The sequence below is a fragment of the Cucumis sativus genome, chromosome 1 (assembly GCF_000004075.3).
Source record: "Cucumis sativus cultivar 9930 chromosome 1, Cucumber_9930_V3, whole genome shotgun sequence".
Lineage (NCBI taxonomy): Eukaryota > Viridiplantae > Streptophyta > Magnoliopsida > Cucurbitales > Cucurbitaceae > Cucumis > Cucumis sativus.
Window position 1 is genome coordinate 16,862,947 of NC_026655.2, and position 24,218 is coordinate 16,887,164.

The 24,218-nt window shown below is 34.3% G+C and overlaps 5 protein-coding genes and 2 long non-coding RNA genes across 7 annotated transcripts; 2 read left to right on the plus strand and 5 right to left on the minus strand.

Annotated features, from left to right (window-relative positions):
• Positions 1-233: 233 nt before the first annotated feature.
• LOC116402165 lies at positions 234-3,079 on the plus strand. The gene is made up of 2 exons (XM_031881332.1): positions 234-2,695; positions 2,785-3,079. The coding sequence occupies exon 1, from the start codon at positions 264-266 to the stop codon at positions 2,682-2,684; it is 2,421 nt and encodes an 806-aa protein (XP_031737192.1). The 5' UTR covers positions 234-263; the 3' UTR covers positions 2,685-2,695; positions 2,785-3,079.
• A 1,492-nt stretch (positions 3,080-4,571) lies between these two features.
• Positions 4,572-5,281, minus strand: LOC116402888 (ubiquitin-like-specific protease ESD4). The gene is made up of 2 exons (XM_031883318.1): positions 5,223-5,281; positions 4,572-5,123 (listed from the first exon to the last, which is right to left on the minus strand). Exons 1-2 carry the CDS (start codon positions 5,268-5,270, stop codon positions 4,578-4,580), a joined length of 594 nt encoding a protein of 197 aa, XP_031739178.1. The 5' UTR covers positions 5,271-5,281; the 3' UTR covers positions 4,572-4,577.
• A 362-nt stretch (positions 5,282-5,643) lies between these two features.
• On the minus strand, positions 5,644-6,243 carry LOC116404163. The gene is made up of 3 exons (XM_031886472.1): positions 6,202-6,243; positions 5,970-6,113; positions 5,644-5,886 (listed from the first exon to the last, which is right to left on the minus strand). The coding sequence occupies exons 1-3, from the start codon at positions 6,241-6,243 to the stop codon at positions 5,644-5,646; spliced, it is 429 nt and encodes a 142-aa protein (XP_031742332.1).
• A 68-nt stretch (positions 6,244-6,311) lies between these two features.
• On the minus strand, positions 6,312-7,645 carry LOC116404166. The gene is made up of 4 exons (XM_031886477.1): positions 7,474-7,645; positions 6,832-6,840; positions 6,598-6,744; positions 6,312-6,512 (listed from the first exon to the last, which is right to left on the minus strand). Exons 1-4 carry the CDS (start codon positions 7,603-7,605, stop codon positions 6,312-6,314), a joined length of 489 nt encoding a protein of 162 aa, XP_031742337.1. The 5' UTR covers positions 7,606-7,645.
• Positions 7,646-10,431: 2,786 nt separating this feature from the next.
• On the minus strand, positions 10,432-16,797 carry LOC101221881 (peroxidase 25). The gene is given in 5 exon segments (XM_031886478.1): positions 10,432-10,988; positions 11,391-11,553; positions 16,311-16,490; positions 16,584-16,679; positions 16,681-16,797. Coding segments are annotated over 5 exon segments (978 nt in total). The 3' UTR covers positions 10,432-10,566.
• Positions 16,798-22,376: 5,579 nt separating this feature from the next.
• On the minus strand, positions 22,377-22,931 carry LOC116402811. Its single transcript, XR_004215456.1, has 2 exons — positions 22,795-22,931; positions 22,377-22,694 (listed from the first exon to the last, which is right to left on the minus strand). It is a non-coding gene; the product is annotated as an uncharacterized LOC116402811 (long non-coding RNA).
• Positions 22,932-23,115: 184 nt separating this feature from the next.
• On the plus strand, positions 23,116-24,161 carry LOC116402810. The gene is made up of 2 exons (XR_004215455.1): positions 23,116-23,622; positions 23,762-24,161. It is a non-coding gene; the product is annotated as an uncharacterized LOC116402810 (long non-coding RNA).
• Positions 24,162-24,218: the final 57 nt, after the last annotated feature.

Sequence of the window (24,218 nt, forward strand, 5' to 3'; positions counted from 1 at the left end):
TCGCAGACATCTTGCAGGTTCTTAAATTGAAATGTTTAATCTGAAATGAATTGATTTAGGGTGACTTTTAGCTATTGTTTTTTGTATCTCGCAATATCCTAAACATTTTGTAGCTGTCAATATCGTAAACATGTAGGGTGTGACTATGCACGTTTTATTTAGTATTTACCTACTGTTTTTTAATAAACTTTGTTTATGTGATATGTCAAATCTAACTTCAAATCATTTTTTGCAGCAATTGAAAAGTATAAGGTGGTTTAAGGATGTCACATGTTCCCATGTTAGTGCGTTACGGTGGTATGTGGGATGAGAGGCGAAGAAAATACGAAGGAGGCATGTTAAAAGGCATCGTTGTCAGTAAAGAAATAACACATAAAGATTTACAGGCAGAATTATATGACCTTGCAGAAGTTGACCCTTCAAAGTTCGACGTAATGATAAGATGCATATATGAGATAAAAGTGGAACACGAAGCTCCTACATTTGAGTTAAGCAATGACCGTGATTTGAAGTTTTATCTTCTTAGTGAAAATCCATTAAAGGTCCCTTTATACGTCTCATTTGAGCCTAAAAGTAATCAAAGCAAAAAAGTGTTAAGCAAAGATTACAATTCAGTATCTGGCAGCAACCAAGCTCATAACTTAAACCCTCATCCTCCAATTGTAATGGATACATTAAATGAGAATGAAGTTCATGTTCGTGAAGTTGAAGTTGGCTTGTGTGATAACGTGATAGGGACCACTTCGGCTATATGGGAATCATATGAGTCATATGATTCGAAAGATGAGACTTTTACATGGGAGCCAGTAGAGATGAATAGTGAATCATTTGACATCCCACAACATAGAGATGGTCCTACAAAAGATTGCAAAGGAAAATCTAAAGTTCGTTACAGCTCTTCTAGCCAAAAGTTGAAGACAGACATGAATGATTGGTCCGAAGAAAGCTCTACAAGTGAGGAGTTTGATGTAGGACAAATATTTTTTTCCAAAAAAGATTTGTCAATGAGATTAAGTGTCTTGGCAATGAAAAAAAATTTTCAGTTTGTAGTAAAAAAGTCTACAAAAGAGGTTCTCTTTGTTAGATGCATTGACAACAAGTGTGGTTGGAGACTGCGAGCGATGAGATTGAAGGATTCAAATATATTTAAGATTAAAAAGTATGTCAAAGTTCATTCGTGTTCTCTTGACGTTTTGAATCGTGACCATAGGCAAGCAAAATCTTGGGTTGTTGGAGAATTAATAAAGTCAAAGTTCAAGGGAGTCGGTCGTCTATACAAACCACGTGATATCATAGAAGACATGAGGCAAGACTATGGCATAAATATGAGTTATGAAAAAGCATGGCGCGCTAGAGAAAATGCGTATGAACGAGTGTGCGGGTGTCCTGAAGAGTCATATAATCTATTGCTTAGATATGGTGAAGCTCTCAAACTTGCAAATGTAGGTACAATATTTCACATGGAACTTGAAGATAATCGTTTCTTCAAATATCTTTTTATGGCTGTTGGTCCATGTGTTCGAGGATTCTTAAACTGCATTAGACCGGTTATAGTCATGGATGGAACATTCCTTAAGAACAAATATCGGGGTCAGTTGATAGTTGCTGTTTGCTTGGATGGTAACAATCAAATTTATCCTCTTGCCTTTGGAGTGGTGGACAGAGAAACAGATGCTTCAATACAGTGGTTCTTAGAGAAATTGAAAGGTGCAATAGGAGAGGTGCCTAATCTAGGCTTCGTGACAGATCGAAAAACATGTTTTTCTAAGTGTATTGCATCGGTTTTTCCCTCCGCATTCCATGGACTTTGTGTCCAACACTTGACTCAAAATTTGAATGATAAATACAAGAATGACACTATAGCTACTTTGTTTTACAATGCATCTAGAACATATCGTGAATCAACGTTCTCAGAAGCGTGGAGAAGTATTCTTGCATTTCCTAATGATTCAGGAAAATATTTAAACGATGTTGGAATAACACGTTGGTCTCGTTTTCACTGTCCAGGAAGACGATATAATATGATGACAACAAATATAGCAGAGTCCATGAATTCTATACTGAAAGAACCTAGAGATTTGCCTATTGCTTCATTCCTTGAACATGTTCGAGCTTTGCTACAACGTTGGTTTTGGGAGCGTCGAGAAGAAGGCATTAAAGTGACGTCTACATTGACTAAATGGGCAGAGTTAGTTCTACAAAAGAAACAAGAACGAGCTTTGACAATGAAAGTCAACCCAATTGATTGTTACCAATTCCATGTTAAAGATTTAGATAAAGAGGAGGTCATAAATCTTCATACTCAAGAGTGCACTTGTAAGGAGTTTCAAGCTGAGCAACTACCATGCGCACATGCCATTGCTGTTGCACGGGATCGCAATATAAATGTTTATAGCTTATGTGCTAACTATTACACTAATGAATGTTTGTTGGCAGCATATTCGGAGGCCGTCTACCCAGTTGGGAATCAGTCGGAATGGAAGACAACCGAAGAATATGTACATATGACTGTCTTACCTCCGAAAGTAGTCAAAAGAGTTGGTCGACCGAAGAAAAAGAGGATTCCAAGTGTCGGTGAAGCACCAAAATTGCATAAATGTGGTCGATGTAAAGAAACAGGCCACAATAGATTAACGTGTACCAATCCAATTTCATACATCCAGAAGTCGAGCATACAAGATTAGTACCCGTCTTGGTACGTAGTAATAGTTTTATACTTGCTTGGTTTGTGCTTGCGTTGTTTGCATGATCACGATGTAAAAAAGGTTCATTTTTTTAATGCAGGTGGAAGATGCTTATAAAATTGTGTCCTGTGTTGTTTGCAAGATCACTAAAGTCATCTCACTGACAATTCTAAGTTGAAGACTTTTCTTCTGCAACTTCAAGACTTTCCTTCTTTTTTTATTTATCCTACTGTGAACTGTTTATAGAATATTTACTCCTTTGGCATTTCAAGCTTTTTGAGAAAGACTTGAAATCCTATTATGACAATATTGTGTGCTTTAGAACTCAATAAATGCTCTCCTTTTGCTACTGCAGTATTAATGATGCAAATCTTGCTGATTACTTTTAGTTTTTACATTCATCTTCAAGGTTCAGCCTCTGTTAGTTTTTACAAGGTTCAGCCCTTGCTGATTACTTAAAGGTTCAGCCCTTGCTGCATTTGAAGCCTCTTGCTGATTACTTAAAGTGTGCAGTAGTAATAAATGCAAAGCTTTTGCTACTTTTAGTTTTTACAAGGTTCAGCCTCTTCAAGCATATGAACCACCATTTGCATGAAGGGCCTTGTAGATGGAATCTTAGTCGTGCAGCGAAGTGCGATCCTTACCACTTTGACTGCGTTCTCCACCTAAGCCTATGATATGCTGGGATCTACCATCTCTTTCAGATTACCTTTTAGATATCTCATTCTGCTTTTCTGTTGTTTTCCTGGCAGGTGTCTTAGAAAATGGGCTTCTTTTATGTTGGTACTTCCTTTAGAACAACTCCAAAGCTGTAAAGAATAATGTTTGAACAATCCGTGAGAAGTAAATAATATTGTGTGCTTTAGAACTCAATAACTGCTCTCCTTTTGCGACTGCAGTAGTAATGATTCAAATCTTGCTGATTACTTTTAGTTTTCACATTCTTTCTTGACAACAATGTCAATAAAGTTACAAGGTTCAGCCTCTTCAAGCATATGAACCACCTCTTCAAGCATAGTAATCTCAATGGAAAAAACAATAATTAATAACACTAAAAGGAGTGACAGTTAATGTCGATGAGTTGACTCTGAAAGTTCAGGTAGTAGCAAGACTGAGCTAATGATAAGTAATGTATAAAGTCGGCTGGTTAACAACAAAGGTACATAACAAGACACAGATCAAAATGCTGCTATTGGTAATGAGGATCAATTGTTCCTACATAAGATGTTTTTATAATGAAAACCTTCTACGTGAGGCTATATACAAATCCATTTTTCACGAGGAGCTAACTAAAACTATTTCCATGGGCATTGAATACCAAGCATAATTCTCTAGACCACTCTTGTATCATGGTAAACTTACATCCCCCACATTTTATCATATCATAACCTATTAATGTATGCAACGACCAAGTCCAATACTTTACCACCGTCATACAGAGGAGGCTCTTGCTGAGATAACAGAGCTATCAGCAACCTTCAGGAAGTTTAATTGATTTTGATGCAGAACCTGAACCCATTGCTTCTGCAGTTCCGCAACCACTACAAACCTCTGCTCCACCACCGGTAACACATCAAGAATGCCTATATTCATACATCAGAAATCCAAAAATGTTTCTAAGACACCTGCCAAAAACAATTAGCATTCAAAGAGGTGAAATTTTCATACAGTGTGGGATAAATTGGCCTTCCTAATTCTAAGAGCATGAGAATGTTGCTCTCACCTGCATTGTTGTACATTATATAAAAGTTCTGCACACTTTACAATTTTCCAAGAGAATGAAATAAAAATTGCATACCAATAAAACAAAAATGGTATTCATTCCATTATATAAAACTATTTATGTACATAGTTTGGAACATATACAATTCCTTCAAAAGTTGGAACTAAAAGTCAATACATGGGATTGTTGGTCCATAATTGAAATGCCAATTGTTTTCTAAAATATGACATGTTTTCTTGACATAATGTAGCTACATCTAAACCAGAAGCTTCATATTCGAAATACTTAATTGTAAATACACCACAATCACTATTGTTGCGTTGAAGTGGAATGGAGTCGACAATGACAAGTGGCCAAGGTTCCTTGTGTGTTGATGATCCGCCTCTCCTAACAAAGAATCCAGTAGTATCGAGCAAATTTGGCACCATCTCTTGAATTGGCACTAATATGCTTCTCATATCTTCGGCACTCGTAAGCGACGGAAGCGAATCCCATACCTTAACTTGACAACGTACCAAGTCCAAGCATAATAGAATCCAATGATTGCCATGGATATTGAATGGAGAGTAAATGTAATCAACATTCACCCAAGGATCTTGAAAGTCTTGTTTTGATCCGACAACATAGTCAACCAACCGATACTCCTCCTTCCAGTGAAATGGTCGATTCTCTTTAATACATTCTTGGTATTCAGGCCACTTCGCAACTAATAGTCGCTGGAAGGAAAAAAAAACACACATGCATGTATACAATGAGACAATAAGACAAATATCAAAAGCAAATTCAGTACATAAAGTATGGTTGCGAGTACAAACCATGAATAGTGTGTCTACAGTTGTGAAGTTTTGAGCAGAAGGTATCATGGCTGTCTTAATGTTAAAGTGAATGAGAAGAAAGAGTGCATCCAAATGCTAATAGAAACAAAATAAAACATTTAATTCGGTTATGCGATCAAACCAACTTCTTGAAGGTACTAAGTGCTCTAAAACTGTAAATAAGAAATTATAAGAAAAGTCCTTACCTCATCCGCCAACCACCGACGACACATGAACAAGTCTCTGAAAAACTCCTTCGATTTTTTCCCGTGAAAAGTTTCACGCACCTCATCTTTCGTACGCTTGTCTGTGATCCAAGCTCTGAGTCGATCTAAATGGGCGTAAGGTATTTTGTGCATAGGATCATAGACGGATGGTTGAGACTGAGAGGTGGTGGTGGTTGATTTTGTAGTCCGTTTATCTAAAGTTGTGAAGGGGTTGACAAGTATACACTTGCACGCTTGCTACGTGCGGGCCGAACGTGTGGTCGTTTAGTGGATAATGGTTCTATTTCCATGACGTCTGAATCAAAATAAGTAAGACTTTTTACTCCAATTTCCTCGTTGAAATCGTCAACGACGTCTATTGGCTCCTCCAAATCAATATGAACCTTCTTATCCAACTCGTCCATTGTGTCATCCTCCGTGCGGTTTGCTTCGACACCCTATGGAAGGTCAAAATGCATTACTAAGGATAAAGCATTAGTAAGGATGATTTTCACCCCACTACACAACTTTGATTCCTAACCTGTTTTTGAAGTTCAACGTGTTTCACCCCATCACTTGTGTCATCCTCCTTTGGCATCCTCAACCAAGAAGGTGTACCGGGTGTGTCAACATCTTCGGTCTGGGCACCATGACCTTCAACTCCCGTGCAGTCTCCTTCTTCACCCTTTGGAAATGTCAAAATGTATTGGTAAGGAACACTTTGAAAATATACCACAAACTTTGAAAATGTTAAACAAACTTTGATTCCTAACCTTTTTTTGAACTTCAAGGTGTTTCAATATAGTCGACAGCATTGATTTTAGGCTTCCATGTTCATTCTCGAGAACCGCTACTCAATATTTGAGTTTTCGAACAACTTCTTTCATCTTAGACTTCCACTTCTTCTTTTTCTTACTCTTTTGCAGTCATTGTCATCATTACTAGCTTCTCCTGGTCGTTTTGAATCACCATTCTTCTCAGAAACGGTGTTATATGGATGAGTTTTCTCAACAAGTTCCCCTGAAGACATTCTTAGATGCTCCTCCTCTTCAGGCATCATCTCAATTACCACGTTAATTAAGAACTACAAAGTGGAAATGTAGTTAGTTAGTCAAAACATAAAGGAACAAAGTCATGCATTCGGTAAGTTACTGTTTGTTGATACTTACCATTGGTGAGTCAAACACCTGGCTCTGTAGGACATGAGACTTCGGCGATAGTTCGCACACCCACCTCAGCATTCGTGGTATTGCATCGTTGCTTACTTTATGTACACCACATTCAGTGATGGTTGGTATAGACTCATATGCCCAAACCTATTCCATGTTCGACAAAACAAGTTTAGCAAGTGTCCCAAGATATATGTATATATAAATATGTGCATAGGAAGTAAAGTAACATACCTGTAACGCCTGCCGAAATCCCATGACAGTATATTTTGTCTTAGTTGATTTATTCTTTCCCTTGGCATGTTGCATGTCCAAGGCTCGTTTTAAGGCAGAAAGTGTACGTCCAAAACCCAACCCTCCCCAATCGTAATTGTTAAATGTGGTCCAATCATCTGCAATCCTAAATAAAGTTCGGTCCACTTTCGTCCGCCTATCTTTTCCTAACAATGACAGCTCTATAAAGTAAACTAGAGCTAATTTAACTATGTCATCGTCATCGTCATCCCCCTCGTATTCCACAAATGTGTCCTCTAAGTCACTTATATAAATACACTTTTTTTGTTCGAAGAACTTCTCCAACAACCTACTATTCCCAACCAATTCAATAGGCTCTGGTTGAGAACTCCATAGACCCGTCATCATATTAAATTCTCTCCTACCAAAACTGCACACAACTTCCCCTATCTTGAAACAGATATGATCAACCCTTTCATCTTCCACCTCCCTTAACAATAAGTGGATGAGCGGCCCATTAAAGACTATATTAAGATCCAAAAAGTGGCCGAACTTTGTATTTCTAAATAAGGTTAATTGATCCGGTTTCAATTTAGCCTTTATTTTACGCGTACTGTTTTCTAAATGTGATAAACTACTTACTATAGACTGAAAATGATGAGCAGGGTCAATCTTGTACATGGGACCGTTAGTTGATGTCGAAGCCATACTGAAACCTGCATAAAAAAAAAAAAAACTAATTAAATATAATTGCATAAGAGACTTACTAAACATGGATGCACTAGCATCTTGGGACTTCTACTCAAAATTTTGGAAGGTGCGAGATAGGTGCTGATAGGTGCGAGATGATGGAAAAATTCAAGGCAAAGTTGCTAAGTCTAATAAAATTGCTAACCCTAAAGCCTAACCTAGTAGACTAGCTAAACATGCATTCTAAAGATTGTATTCTATTGGAACTACATCACTAAAAACATTAACAAAGTAGATTACAACAATGCAGCTTATGATAATGTCTTTCAACAATGTTGTACTGGTAGCTTTGCAAGAGTTTATATGGGATACCAAATATATGTTGGAATTCAAGTTCTAAACTCCAAGGTATGGTTTTTCTATTATTACAGTACATTGCAAAGGAAATGGTTTTTCTTCCTAAAAACAGAATGGCTCCCACGGTTCTCTATGTCTGTGTGCATACGACATGCATTTCTTCTCTAAAATGTGCCCAAAACAAAAAACTCACATCTCAACATACAACTTAAACAAACAAGATGGATACTGTAATAATAGATAAGATACAACATACTAACTCTAAAAAAAAAAAACTAAGATTTTATTACTCACTTGACTTCAAAGATAATGGATACGGCACTGCCAACGTAGAGGAGTGGATAAGAAATGGAGAGGTCTGGTGAAAACAAAGCTGAAATCGAAATGGATGGAAGTGGAGAAGCGTCCGCCGGAGTTGAAGTCGAAACTAAAACAGAGACCCGTGCAGAAGAAATGGAGACGTTCGGTGAAAAAGTTGAAATCGAAAAATATAGTGGAGAGTCGTGGAGAAGAAATGGATGGAAGTGGAGAAGAAATGGACAGAAGAGAAAAACGTTCACCGGAGGCGGGAGAGAGTTGAAGGGGATAACTGCAGAGGCGGGAGAGTTCAAATGCGGGAGGTTTACGTTTTTCTTTTGAACGGCCTTCTGTCTTTGGGTTGAAGAAAAGGAAAAAGAAGAAAAGAGGAAGGAAAATAAAAGAGGGTATTTTCGTCATTTCACTCCAAATTTGTTCTAAATCTCAACTTTTTTACAATCAATCCTAAAACTCTTTTTCTACCCCATTTTTGGTCTATTTTTGTCAATTCCCCATTATTGTTGGATTTGACAAGATGTGAGATGTGGAAATCTCACGTGGGTTACTTTGTAGTAATGCGAATGTCTCCAAGTCTATAAAAGAAGTCCACTTCTTTCGATTACAAATATCCAAATCTAGCTAATATACTTTAAGCTTGTGTGTATTGACTTACTAAATTCTCTTTTATATTTTCTAATTTGAAAGTGAAAAAGAGTGAAAGTAGTGAAAAAAGCTTTGAAGAGAGAGTTGTAACTAGGGATAGACCAGGGAATGAAATATTATATATGATTGTAATAATTTTTCTTATAGTGATATTTTTCTGGTCTCCAATTTTTATACAGTATGAAATTTTTTTACGCTTTTCGGTTTTTATTTTCTGCTTAATAATTATATTTCGCCCCTTTTATCACAATCAAAAGTAGACTTCAGTTGCATTCCTAATCCCATGTATAAGTGAACAAAATTTCTTTTATCATAATGAATGGCCCATCCACCGAAATCCTTTTTTGGAGTAATGTGAATAGAAATTTGCATATAGGTAGGAATAAGTGACCATTAATTCCCTACTCCACAACTCAACTTTATGTTATCACCCGTCCCTTGGTGGATGTGTAAGTTTGAGATAGAGATAGCTTTGAATCATGTGATAATTTATTCTCTCAATAGTGGAGCTTTCATAAGATAAATTTGAAAATGTTGTACAAGTCCTACACGTCAAATGTGTTGAACAGTCATTTTCTAACAAAAAGAAATTTTTTTTTAGCGGTGGTAGCAAGTAAAAACAAAATAATTTGTTTTCTATTCACACAATTTTTCTAAAGGCATTAGTTTCTAAGGTGGTCTTAAATAAAGGTTTTAAAGTCTGTTTCACACATCTGAATATTTTGTTTATCTACAAATATTTGACTGCATTATTCTGTCTGATATTTTCCTTCGTTAAAGTGTGACCTTTCTTTGCCAAATGACTTTTTGTTTACTTTCTTGGATTCAATTATTTAAAAATTATTTTGGTAAGCTTTTAGGATTGCTGCCTTTAATTTGTTTATCGAGCAGAATGTTTTCTATTCTACGGTTGGATTGTTCATCAGTGTATTTTGCTCTTTTGCTCTTTGCTAACTATATTTAGTTGTCCAACATGTTGATGATTATCACAATGATTGTAGGGGGCTTAAGGGGAGCCCAACATCACATAGCTACTGAGAAGGATTTCTTTATCCCAGAGGTGATCTTGAGATTCGTTATTATTGAAGAGAGTTCGTTGATATAAAGGAAAGATAACAATGTTTAGAGGAGAGTCTCTTATGCACATTGTGGAGAGAAAAATTGTACACTACTAATATTAATGCTTTTAAAGGGAGCTTAAGCATGTGAAAGGTGAGAGGATCTCAGGGGAGCCTGTGTACATTGAAGTGGGAGTCTCACAAGGGGAGACTAGGTGATTTGAGTTGAACTTTATGTTAGTTACCATAGTAGTTGAGTAGTGGAGATAAAATACTACGTTATAAATGCTTTAACTCTTTAATATAACTGAATTGTCTTTCCCAGAAACACAGCTTACTCCAAAGGTAGGCAGTTTGATTGGTATTTTCTTTTTATAATTGTTGTCTATGGTATTTGTTTGACATTCGTGATTGTATGACAAGTCACCTAAGTGCTTTTCCATTTTCCATATAGTTATTTATCTTGGAAGGCACCTAAATACTACTCGTGAAAAACAAATTATGAAACGAAGTCTATATCACCACACATTTTTAGTTTTAGTTATTTTTCAATTGATCATCACTTTATTAAACACCAAAGCAAATTGCACACACGGTAGAAGATGTTCAATATTTTAGTTCAACAATGATGAGATGAGGAAATAAACTATCGACCACATTACCACACTAATTAATTAAATCTCGAACATTTTCTCCTGATCTCTACTTGCATACCAGTCTTAACCTCAATGCTACTCATTTTAATCATGGACTTCCGAAAGTTGTAGTCAAATCTTAACCCCAAAAGTCCTCTTAAAGGGCTGATGTACTTTTGGATAATACTTCTAGTTGAATCATCATTCCAAAGCCTTTGGTCTGACTCCAAAACTCCATTTCCATCTTTAATGTTGTTGAAGAAACTAAGATCAAATTTGAACTGGCTGTCTTTGTCCAATGCCACCCTTTTGGTTGCATCTCCATCATTGGGGCAAAGTTCTTTCAACTCTGTTAAGAATGATGGGTTTATGGTTGGGTCTGAGTTGCATGTTGTTGTGAAGTTGTGTAAACGATATCTGAAGAACAAGCAATCTGTTTGTCCAATCGTGTGTGCCCCTACCATATATACGAAAAAAATTATTAATTCGATGAAACTGTTACAACGTGTAGTTTCTAATGATTTCAAATTGTATAACTAATTTTTATATGAAGATATTAAAAAAATTTAAATTTTATCTAATGGTTATTATCAGAGCAACAATCATGAATAGCAAAAAAAAATCGAAACTATTTACACAACGAACAAAATTTAAACGAACTACGAAAAATTGCAGCTGAGATAAACCATACCGCACTAGTGAAAATATTGAATAACGACCATATTTCTCTACATTTTTTCTCTTTTTAAAAAATTCTTTGGGTGCAAATAAAATACACTCTAATTTGGATTTAGGGTATGAAAAAGATGTGTACGTCAATCTAGTTTAGTTCATACGGTGGAAAGAAAAACATTTTTACCGAGTAAGGTGAGGAGGTCTTGTTCATCAAGGCCCTTTTCTGCAAATTTTTTCTTGTGGACAGCAATGGACTCGAGTGGAGAAGGTAAGTTTTGGGCTTCGGATTTTGAAGAAACTCTTCCATCTCTTCTTCCTGTGGGCACTGACCAACTTGGCCCTTTACTCTAAAACATGTAAGCAAGTAAACATTTATAATAATAATCAGCATATTTTAATCCCTATTTCTTTCCGACTAATTAGATTAACATCCAATTTCATCTTATAAAAAAGATTGGTAATGAAATAACAAAAATATAAGTGGATGAATGTAGACAAATTTAATACAAAGTTTGCTTAGGTTTTCAAAATGAAAATTTTCTTTTTATGAAAACTTTTTAAGAATTCCAAATGTGACCTTAATAAAAGATGAAAACATAATAATTAATTATATGTTAGCTGGAGGATTATTCCATATTTGTTGTGTAAGGTGAGTGATGAACACCAAAATAAATAATCACAAAACAGAATCAATGTTTAAGAGAGGAAATAAACACTTATTGGAAAGACTTTTAACTCACTTTATGTGTATTCTTATTCCCTTCCATAATTTAGATTAGAACATTTTAATCCTACTTATAGGATTAGTCACGCGCTTATACAAATTCATTATTTTAAATCCTACAATTAAATAATATATTGAAATTGTTACTAAATTAACTCTAACATTTTAACGTATCATAAAACAAGTTATTAAATTAAAACATGTTTAATTTTCAACATTCTCCCTTAAAAATGTTTTCTAAAAACTCCAAGCAAAGGTTTTTAACTTGTTAAACATATTAATTTTAAGGATCTTTTTACATATTCAACTTGAACCTCTTTCCTTAAAATGTAATCTCTGATCAAGTGAAATCTTTTTATCAATGAGTTTGCTACAATTCATGAAACACGAGATTCTTCTCTAAAGCAATTGTTGACTTATTGTCTACATGAATCACATTTGAATCATCTTGCAAATTTTTTATTGTCTTTAACAAATTTCTTAACCAAACTGCATAACAGACATATGAAGCTGCAAAAACATATTCTGCCTCACTAGTGGATAATGCCACAACAGGTTGCTTCTTAGAACTCCGAGTAAATGCGTTGTTACCAACAAGGAAAATATATCCACAAGTGCTCTTTTGATAATTAATTAATTAGTATCTCTAGCCTAGTCATTGTCACAATAGCCTTCAAGCTTGAATACTTTAGATGAAGATTAAATACTGCATAGTTAAGCGTACCTTTGAGGTAAAGAAGAATAAATGCCACTTTCAAATGAGTATAATTGTAGGCGCTTAATTCCACAAATGGGCTCACTAATCCAATGCTGAAAAGAATATCTGGTAGTGTTCAAATTTAATATCTCAAAATTTCAACCAAACTTTTGAAATACGAACGATCAACATCTCATTCTTCAAATTTAGACACTTTGGTCCTAATTTCACTTGGAGTTGTGATAGACTTAGAAATGATCATCTTGAACTTTTCTAGAATTTCTCTAGCATATTGTTATTGAGAGATGAATATACCTTCTTCTGACTACATAACCTCAATCCCAAGATAATATGACATCAACCCAATATCTGTCATTTCAAATTCTTGGATTATCACCTTCTTGAGATCTTCAAACATACTTGTACAATTTTTCTATAGAAATTAAGTCATCCACATACAAAAAAGAAAAGAAAAAAAAACACCAAAATATGTCCGTGGCCATTAGTCTTAATGTCAAAGAGAATGTTCATAAGGGCTCTTCAAACACCTATTGTCAAGAAAATATTTATTGATTATGGTATTCCATATTCTTGGCACTTGTTTCAATCCATTCAACCCGTTCCTTAAATTTAGATTTTTATCCCTTTTCACATTTCACAACATAACCAACGAGGGGTTATTCTAAGTAGACTTCTTTTAGATAGCCATTTAAGGATCCTCATTTGACATCCATCTAAAAGACTTCCAATTATTATGAGCATGCAACAAGCGTAATTAGCAATTTTATGGTCTCCAAACGAGCAACGGAAGCAAATATTGTAATCAATGCATTTTCTTTGAGAATAGCCTTTTGAAACTAATCTTGCTTTGTATCTTTCCACTTCTCCCTAGCTTTCCATTTCTTTTTTATCTTGAACACCCATTTGGCACCTACTACTTTCTTTCCACTTGGAAGGCAAACATTCTTCTTTATAACTTTTATCTCTGCATCTATAGCAATATTTCATTTTTCATCTTGTGAAGCTTCTTCAAAGTTCAAAGGTTCACCGTCACAAAATATAGAAAAGAGAGTAAGTTAAGTTTATTATTAAAACTTTGACTTAACTCTTCAGTTTCATCATATATATCTCATAAACTTCTTATGTCACGAAGCTCTTCACTTGAACTTGCAAATGATGAATGTGTGTTTTGTTGTGGTTTGTTTGGCGATATTGGTGATGCTGATATAAAAGAAATGTCACTAGATTCATCATGATCATTGGGAAAAAACAAAAACTTGTAGTAGTCTTTTGGTTCGTCATTCCAATTGCATGATACTTTTTCATCAAACACATCTCCGCTTACCAATAAAAACATGTTTCTCACTTTTATCCTCGAGCTTATAGCACTTTTGATAAGGTATATGTGCATAAGCCATACATCCAAATACGCTCAAATGAGTAATGGGTGGTTTTCTTCATGGCCATGCTTGTTGAGAAGTTTTGTTCCACAAGCTTTTAGTAGAGGAACAATTTGACAAGTACACTACACATTCAACAGCCTACGCCCAAAAGTCTTTTGGCATCTTCTTGCTCTAAACATGCTTCAAGCCATGTTAAGTATTGTTCTATTCTTCCTCTCAATAACGCTCTTTTATTGAGGAGTAAATGAAACTGTCATAGGTCAACGAATTTCATTTTCTACGCAAAAAGTTTTGAATTCATTTGGCTCAAAGCTTTTATGTAATAATCACTTTCTTTTTCAACAAAAGCTTTAAATCTCGAACATGCCAAATACTTATGATTTCTCCTTGACACAATAAACTCTCAAGTTTTTCAGCTGAAAATCATTAATAAATAACAAGAAATAATTACTCTTACCGAAAGAACTTCGTTTCATCGGTCCACAAAGATCAATATGAACTAACTCTAGTGGTCTTCTTGCTCTTGAAGATGATTCTTGTGGAAAAACTCTTCCTTGATTGTTTACCATATACATAAATACAACCTTCACAAATGATCTGAATGTTTGACATATAGTAGCCCTTTCACCATGTTATTCCACGTCAATAGTCTCAAGTCATCAAAGCTCAAATGTCTAAACCATAACTGCCAAATCCACTTTGGATCATTTAAGCATGAGTTCAAACATTTAGCAACATCAATTTGAATGTTTAATAATAACATTCTATTTTTCGTCATTTGCACTTTAGCAATCATATTGTCATGATTATCTCTTATAAAAAAACTATAATACTTCATCAAAATATTACCTTTCTCTAAGTGTTGTCCCAAACTCAAAATATTGTTCTTTATATTAGACACATAATAAACATTAGAGATAAACTCAAGCTACCAATTCTTCAAATTGATAAAAAAAATTACCTTTTTCTTTAATTGAAATTTTTTTGTGGCATCATCGAATACTAAATTTTGCTAGCAACAAACTCATCAAGCTCCAAGAACATCAACTTGCTTCCGCATATATGATTGCTTGTACCGCTATCGAGATACCATGCATTGTATTCACATGCTTCCTCGCTTTCGCAAGCTAGAAGCAGTGATGACTTATTATTTTCTTCATCTTTCTAAGCATAATTTGCATTTTCTTCAACTCTATTTGTGCACAACTCTTAGGAATAATGGCTAAATTTATGACAACTATAACATTAAACCCATCTTTTGTCAGGGGACGTAAAAAATGGGATCCTATCAACTTGTTCCGACCTAGGATAATAAGCTCATAAGCTTAGTCTTACTTCATCGTCGAGAAATGAAAGAAGACTTCCATCTCCAAGTTTAACTCAGACGTAACTCACTTCTTTTTGGGTGTGAAGTAGTGTCAAACCAAAATACCCAACAAGCATTAGCTCACCCTGAACACGAATAGTTTTGTCTTCCACGACCTCTTGATGAATTTGAGTTTGAATTACTCTTTATCAAATTTTCTTTGACCATAGTTTAACTCAACCTCGGCCTGTGAAATTACCACATCCACGATTGCCACTACGTCCTTTGATAACAATTGTGCCTTTTTTCTAAGTGGTCTTTCTATCTTTCAATTGCAACTTTGATTGAAAAGAGTTGCTCAGTTGTATGCTTGTTCGTCTTGAGAAGCCTCTCTTCATGGACTTGTAAAGAGCTAAGTAGTCAACGGACATTGTACTCAAATTCTTTGATTCTTTAATAGCTACAACGATGAAATTGAATTTTTTGTCTAATATATGAACAAATTAAATTGTCTTTTCTACTACTTGCTCATCACTTATTGTCTCACCCATATCTTATTATTTCATTTACTACTACTAGCAATCTTGAAGTATAATTTGATACTAATTCAGACTTCTTAATAGGCAGCGACTCATAATCACCTCTTAATTTTTGAAGATGAAACATTCTTGACTCAATCTACTCCTTTATACTTATTCTCCAAAATTTGCGATGCTTGATGTGCAATAGTTGCTCCATAAATATTCTCACATTTTGAATCATCAATGACTTGATGAATGATGGTGAGAGCCTTTTGATCTTTCTTTCTTGTATTTTGTAAAGTTTCTCTCAGCTTGACTCAAAGTCGTATCACTTTCTGGTTATTCATAGCCATTATTAATTAACAATGTCCACACATCTTGTGAACCAAGTAGAGGTTTCATTTGAGATCTAATATTATATAGTCTAAGCCATGAAAAGATACATAGTATTACCAAGTCAACGGCATCACGGGCAGCCAAAGCAAGAATATCTGCACAAGAGACAATGCCAGGACACTCAGCTTCAAGCTCTGATTTTGCATCTTCAATTACTTCAAACCCTCTTAATCCAAGGTTTGGCAAAGCATTTCTCTCAGCCAAATTACCCGAAATCAACACTGAACCATCACACCCCTGCCAATATGTATAAAAAAACCCATTACTATTATATACAATGATTCTCGTAAGTTAACTACAATTAAAAACCAAATGATGAAGAGCAATAACCTGCACAAAACAGTCGTGAAAATGAAGCCTCAATAACCCAGCTGCAATGGTAGGATCGGTATTCATGTACGATTCAACCGTATTTCTCACTATAGATTGATTCTGCTTTTGGACATGAAAAAGAATAAAACCCATTTCTTAGCTCACCATTTACTCCCAAACCCATCATTAAAATTCCCAAAATTATGAACAAACCATCTTTCTGTCCAGCCATTATGATATCTAACAACTGATCAATATGCTGTTGATCTTATTTCTATGTTTGTGTGTTCCAACATAATATTTTCATACTTGTGTGTGTATATATAATATACATGCTGTTTAGTTAATCATTGTTTTATTTTAGTGAATAATCTTTTTTTTATGAGTGTTTCTGTGTTTGATAGTGGGAATACGCGTGGGATCAATGAGTTTTACTAGCAGTGGAGTGGTATGGCTTCTCTCTAATTGAGTAATTAATAAATACTAATGGAAAAGGGCTTTTTTATCATTCAAAATGTAACGAAAGGTGTATTTGCATGTGCAAATTTTTGTAGTGACAAATATGCGCTTCATATGAATAAATTATAGCCATTGGTCTTTCCACTTAGGTTGATTGATTTTTTTTTAATTCGTAATGGTGGTTATATTGACCACCATGTTCCTCAACACATTTTTTTTGTAATATAAATTGAGGAAGAAACTTTGGTTGCACGGATCTGAATGGGAGAATTTTCTCTAATAATACACTTAGTTTAGTTTTTTAAGATAATTGTAATTGATGACCGTTTAATAAACAATAATTAAAGATATATCAATATTTTTAAAATATTATAAATATAACAAAACTATTGCTAGTATACTTGTATCGTTGATAGACTTGTATGATCTATCGGTGATAGACTAATATTTACAACATAGTCTATCGGTGATAGACTTGTATCATTGATAGAATTTGACAAATTTTGCTACAAATTTAGATAGAATTTGACAAATTGTGCAGAGTTAACTCTTCCGATACTCATCTTCCTCTATGTATTCTCTCCAGAAAAACTCTCCAAAAATTTCCTACAAGGTTCCCACAAATTAATCTCTAGCTCAAATGATAGGAAGGTTTTCAAGTGGCAGTACTGCTCTAACTACTACAAAAACAGGCTCTCTTGACGTTTTTAAACTGTCAAAAGAAGGCTTTCTTGACGGTTTTAAAACCGTCGTTGAAGCCAGCGTCAAGAAAGGCAAAGTTCTTGACGATTGATTAAACGTCAAGAATAGTGAACGTTGACGTTTTATAAACGTCAAGTATACTTATGTTCATGACGTTTTAGAACCGTCAAGACTGGTATTATTTATGACATTTTAAAACCGTCAAGGATGAACTGATTTATGACATTTTAAACCCGTCAAGAATTTTAAGAGTCATGACATTTTAAAACGGTCAAGAATGTAATTGTTCTTGACATTTGTCAACCGTAAAAAATGCAATTGTTCATGATAGTTTAAAACCGTCAAGCTTGCAATTGTTCATGACAGTTTAAAACCGTCAAGCATTTTTTAATTTTTTTTAAAAAAATAATTTGTAATTGAATTATGCTGTAATGGAACGATGATTGTCCTATAATTGTCCTGGAATTGTCCAAAAACAGTTTCATAGATATTTGATATTCATCCAATATAGTTTCAAATCTCAAAAATATATAAATAAAAACATTCACCATATATAATATTCAATTCCAAGACTTTACATATACATAATGAAATAGGCTTTACATTAGATTTCATATGGCATTACATTGGCATGAATTCAAATTACGAATGAACCCCCCCCCCCCCCTCCATATGAACAATTCAAAAGAATTATAGGCTAAAGTTTCTATACATAAAGTTTGAGGTCATAAAGAAGCGACACAACAAAAAACTTCCTACTTCATGTAAGTTTATGACCTTAAACTTTAACAAAAAACAAACCGTCAAACACTGATCAGAATCACAAAATATTAGTCATAGTCATATGTAAGAACCCAAAAAGTCAGCTAACTCAACTCACACCTCGTCTAGTTCTGCCTGTGAGTATGATCTTCGTGTATCAATCTATATATAAACATGCAAAATAAATTAAATGAATTAACTGACTATACAAATAAACCAATTAACTCACAAAATTAATATAGTTTGATATAAAACATACCGCATCGGATATGACAATGCTTCCCCTAGTCACAATTTCTCTCAAATACCTCATGACGTAGTATCCACACTCAGTACTCCCGACTTGTAGTGGACACTATATAAAAGCAACAAATTTGAATAACAAAGTAATCCTTTGATGTAGTGGACACTATATAAAAGCAACAAATTTCACAATTCCCACATTTCAAACAAGGACAACGAATAAAGAAGCTACTTGTATTAGAAAATCCAAATTTGATGAAGTTTTCCACACCCAACTCATAATCTTTAGACAATCTACTCTTGTGCATCCAAGATTTATCCATCATTGTAAATCTAATGAGAAATAAAGTTATTGTTTATTAATCAACAACATTTTATATTATAAAAGAGACTCAACCGATAAAAGTTGAAATAAAAAAAAAGGGACAAATATCGATTTATATCTCCGAACTTTGGATAGCATCAATTTAACTTTTTATGTATGCATCAATTTAAATTTTATGACTGTGGAAGTAAAACATAATAAAACATTTAAATGGATACATACCCAAAATTGAGATAATTGAAGTTCACATGTGAAAGCAACATGGCATAGGAAGAAAGAAAAGAAAAGGAAGTAAAAGGGAGAGAGTAGGGGAGGGTTTTGGGAAGCAACAGGCAAGAGGACTTGACTTTATATTCTCAAATCCCAAAACAAAAACAGCTATACAATGAAAGCTTTTTATAGCCTAAAATTAGAAAACCCCATAAATAAGAATAAGAAAGAAAGTACTAAGAAGCATTTATTCCCTCACACCCATGACCTCTTCCACCAAATTCCCCAATGAAACCTTCGAACCAAACACATTCATATATAGATTCCATGACAATCACGATATACATTCGACGTCAAGTCTACTTCAATTCATATACATTCATATATATTTTCAATCAACCCACAATATACATTCAACACACATACAATTTACAATCACAGTTCACAATCACAATTGAGTCTAGTAGAAAATCCCTTACTTTCAAATTTGTTAAGCTCCTTAACCACGTTGAAGTCTATGAAGAACGAACCTAAACATTAAGACAATTTCTCAATAATTCTCTTCAAGGCATCAGTCATTTAAATTCAACCCAATGTGAATCTTTTTACAACTTACCCAAATCTTCGCGAAAGAAATCGAGCAGTAGCTTTGCGAAGAGACGACGTGCGACGGAGAGACCGTATACAGACGGCCGGAGAGTCGCGCGGCAGTGCAGACAACGGAGGAGAAGGGATCGGCGGCGGCTGGCTTGGACGGCGGTTGTGAGCGGCGGACGTGGCGGTTACTGCTTCACACGGTGGCTCGGCTTCGACGGAGACAGAACAAGACGCGAGGGAGAGAGAGAGAGATTTCTTTTTCCTTTTTCTTTTCTTTTTATTTAAATTAAATATAAATAATAAATATATACTAAAACTCCTACTACAAATTTCTTTCAAATACTTTAATTTAAATTTAAAAACGTCAAAAAATTTTAAAAAGGTTCTTGACGTTTTAAAAGCGTCAAGAATTTTTATAACAAGTTAACCACTCAAAACAAATAGCACAAGAAGAAACTAAAACAAGAAACTAAATGTAATAAAGGAAAGTCGTCAAAAATAGCAAATTTGACAAAATACTAGATTTTTTTTTTAGATTTGATCAATAATATAGACATTAATAGACACTGCTTCTATCAATAGAATTGGTAGATAGTGATAAGTCTATCAATTTCTATCATCGATAGAATTCAAAATTTTGCTATAGTTTGTAAATATTTTAATTTATTTTACTATTTTTAAAAATGCTTCTCTAATCAATTCTATTTTAAACAAAATTATGGTTAATCATTGTTTTCGTCCGTGTTTCAATTTTTTTTTTTTATGAAAAAGAAGGGTTGTTCATATGTATTTAGAACGAAGTATAGATTTCAGGTTGATTATTATATATAATACACATGTTGCATTTTAATTTAGTATATTGAGATATACATTCCATATAATTTTAGTTCATGAATCCTCATTTAAACAAAACATATCATTTTAGTATTCTAGATTATAGATGGTTGGATTAAAGATGACAGAAAACTTATTGTTTTGGCAAAAAAAAAAACAGTGATAGAAAATCAATTACTAGTTTAAATCAAGTATTAATAATGAAATTTGAGTGCAAAAAAGAAGAAAGACTTTTTAGCATAAGATACCAGTAACACCAAATGAATAGTTATAAAAAAAAAAGTTTTAAAATAATGGATACTTGATATATAAAAAAGATCTATGACATAAATCATTTTAGCCTAAGATACCAGTAAGACCAAATGAATAGTTATAAAAAAAGTTTTAAAACAATGGAACATGGACCATAGTCACATACGGATACCGTCACATATAATTTTTTATGTTCTTGTATTGTTACTACATATAAAAACAAAGAAGATACAGAAAATTTAGAATCATAGAGGAACTTCAAGGTGGTTTTTTCAAACTTCATAACAATGAAACTTCGATGAAAACATTGTATAATCAAATTCGGGGTTGAAACATACGTTTTTTTGGGATGAAGGGTTGGATAAGTGGTCATGTGCGTAAAATGAGTTAGTATATACACAAACGAAAAGCAAGATAACCTTGGACAAGTAACTTAATTTAAGTTGAAGGCCCAAATACATATAAGAATACAAAAACAACTAAAAAGCTTTTAACCGGAGAAGTTTATTACTAAACAAAACTAATTAAAACTTGGAAAGTTTATAACTTTCTTTGATCCACAGAGATTGATAAAAGAAATGTTTGATTTTCATTTTGCAAAGTAACATGTGATAACTTGATCGAGAAACAACTATGTAGTCTTCGAATTTTAGAGAAGCTCAATTCTTTCTAAAAAACTTGGAAGAGTGGGTTCTTTTTGGGGTTAAAATTAAAAGAGACTCAAATATGTCATTAAAAGTATGTCATGATATTTGAAAACGAGAAAGTTTGGCTAAGTGTCAAGGAATTAAAGACTAATCAATAGAGTTAAAAGTAAGTGATCAGTTACAAAGGTAAGCGATCAGGTTATAAGGTAAGTGACTGGTCAAGGAGCTAAGCGATTAAGTTGGAAGCTACACGATCGTTTGAAGGTTGAAGCTAAGCGATTATGTTAGAAAGCTATAAAGAATCGTGTAAGAGGGGTAAACAATTGTACATAAGCTAAACAATCGTGTAAGAGGGTAAACGATTATATAGAAGCTAATGATTGTGTAAAAGGTTGAACAATTGTGTAGGAAGCTAAACGATCGTGTAGGAGTTGTAAAAAATTGTGCATTGTAGTTCAAAATTTTATAGCCTTCACAGTAACAGGTGAGGTGGTGAGGTAAGGTGCCCCTAGTGCATTCCTAGCAAATACAAGCATCGACAAGTACTTCAAATACTCGAGACTATTTCCATCAACAACTTTGATTGTATTCTGATGTCTTTTTTCTCTTATGCTCGAGAAAATCCACATTTATATTTTTTTTGGCTAAAAGTAAAAACTATAGTTGTGAGAAAAAAGTGTCATTCCATAAATTCACGTTAGAGATGCATTATAGAAACATAAAACAACAAAGAATAAAAGCATATTTTTATGAGATCATTTGAAATTATAAAATCAGATCGAAACAAAGTGAACGAATCACATTTGGAGAATAAATTTTAAACAAGTTAATATGCAATCGCCATGGAATCCAATGACATTCAATTACAGTACATATTTGAGGTTGATTTCTCTCAATCATAAAATCATAACAAAAGAAACCTTATGAATAGAAGACAATTTAACTAAAGTTGAATAAGAACATACTTTTGAGTGATAGTGGAGCAAATCATTGGTACCAAAATGCTCAATGTTAATGTGAATCAATTGGCCACAACTCCGTTCAATAGCCTACACATCTCCTTCAAATCGTAGTCCATGTCCCACCAATATCATAGGGCTATCGCATATTGATGAAGCAAAACAGAAGAATCAGATGAGATTAGAGATGAAGCGGTGATTAGTATTTATCAGAATGTCAAACCAATCCAAGAACATACCTCACAAATATTTGGAAAGACGTTTAGGTTTGATAGGCAATAAAGTAGAAGCATATTGAAATTAGAGTTGAGAGAGAGGCAGTGTCTAACTCATAAAGCGTCGTCATGGTCGTCGTGGGTCGATGTTCACCATCAGTCGTGGGTCTTCGTCATGAAAGGAGAAATTACAATGGTCATCAGTCGTGGTTTTTGCTGCCGTTCAAGTGAGTTTCGTTGAGACAGAGATAGGAGATGAAAAGGGTTTGAAGATAGAAGAAGTGAGACGGAGAGAGGGGAATAAAAAAAGACTGGTGAACTCCCAATGCCACCAATAATGTGTCGGGAGTTTCCCCACTATTTTCTGACGCTTTACGGTATTGCGTCGACAGATACCATATCTTTCGACGTTGAGAGATCCAAAATTTCTTCTAGTGTATCTCAGTTTCTTACCTATCTCTTTTTGCATGTTAATTTCTGTTCTGGAGGATAAATTAAATGGCTTAGAAGCAAAAAAGTTCATTCTAATGAACGGTATGATCCTAGAATGGTTCGGCGATCAAACTACTATGACAACTTCAATAATAAGGGTTAGCCTTCAACACTATCCACAAAAGACATCAATTTTGGCTGCCTGTGTTATTTTCAAAGTTGATGGAAGTGAAGGCTTCTATGAAAAATATGATGTTTTCATTGATGGTGAATCACTAAAATATTTCGAGATCACCGTTTGGCCTTCATCGAAATAAAAATATGTGGTTAATAACGACCCCTCTAATTTTAGCTCCGTGAGCATGAGTTGTGAAGTCTCTTGGCGTCCATATCGACGTTAGAGGGCAGCAAAGGCAATTGGTGAGTTAGCGGATACACAGTTGCAAATTCGTTGTTTCTTGTTTGGTTTCTTATTAATAGCTCCCTAAATGAACTATCTTAGTGCCTCTGTTCTAGCTTGTTTAGAATTATTAATCAGTTTAAATGTTTGTTTTTGTAGGAATTCGAGCATCACACACATTCCAGTGGCTTCAAAGGAGAGTAAAGGTCAGATCTAGTGTGATCCTGAGACATCGTCACAAATCTCCCTCGAACGCACACTCTACAACAACTTGTTCCAGCATCGAAAATTGCAACACCATAAGTTGCATTGCAAAGCTCTTTGACAGCCATTATAAATAGTTTGCCTTCATATTTGGGTAAGAGAGGAGAGTTATGTATTGATTTTAGGAGCTTAAAGCTCGGTTTTGGCCCCTCTTGACCGAAACTCATGAGATATCTTTGTTTAATAGCTTAAAGAGATTCATTGACTGAGAACGCCCTAAACAATGATTTTGAGGTTTGTTGGCCATTTGTTTAGATTTTAATCTTTGCCAAAAAGCTTTTGGCTGGTTGCGTTACTGTTTTCAAAGTAGATGGAGATTGGTGTGAAGCAAAGGCTAATTATTAAATATGGT

Excerpts from the sequence above, each read along its gene's own strand:
- LOC116402165 (XM_031881332.1), top strand. The coding sequence starts at position 264 with ATGTCACATGTTCCCATGTTAGTGCGTTACGGTGGTATGTGGGATGAG.
- LOC116402888 (XM_031883318.1), bottom strand. The coding sequence starts at position 5,270 with ATGATACCTTCTGCTCAAAACTTCACAACTGTAGACACACTATTCATG. Across the intron at positions 5,124-5,222 it reads CTGTAGACACACTATTCATG|CGACTATTAGTTGCGAAGTG; the intron begins GTTTGTACTCGC and ends TTTTCCTTCCAG.
- LOC116404163 (XM_031886472.1), bottom strand. The coding sequence starts at position 6,243 with ATGCTGTCGACTATATTGAAACACCTTGAAGTTCAAAAAAAG. Across the intron at positions 6,114-6,201 it reads ACCTTGAAGTTCAAAAAAAG|GGTGAAGAAGGAGACTGCAC; the intron begins GTTAGGAATCAA and ends ACATTTCCAAAG. Across the intron at positions 5,887-5,969 it reads ACGTTGAACTTCAAAAACAG|GGTGTCGAAGCAAACCGCAC; the intron begins GTTAGGAATCAA and ends GACCTTCCATAG.
- LOC116404166 (XM_031886477.1), bottom strand. The coding sequence starts at position 7,605 with ATGTTTAGTAAGTCTCTTATGCAATTATATTTAATTAGTTTTTTTTTT. Across the intron at positions 6,513-6,597 it reads AGGTGTTTGACTCACCAATG|TTCTTAATTAACGTGGTAAT; the intron begins GTAAGTATCAAC and ends TCCACTTTGTAG.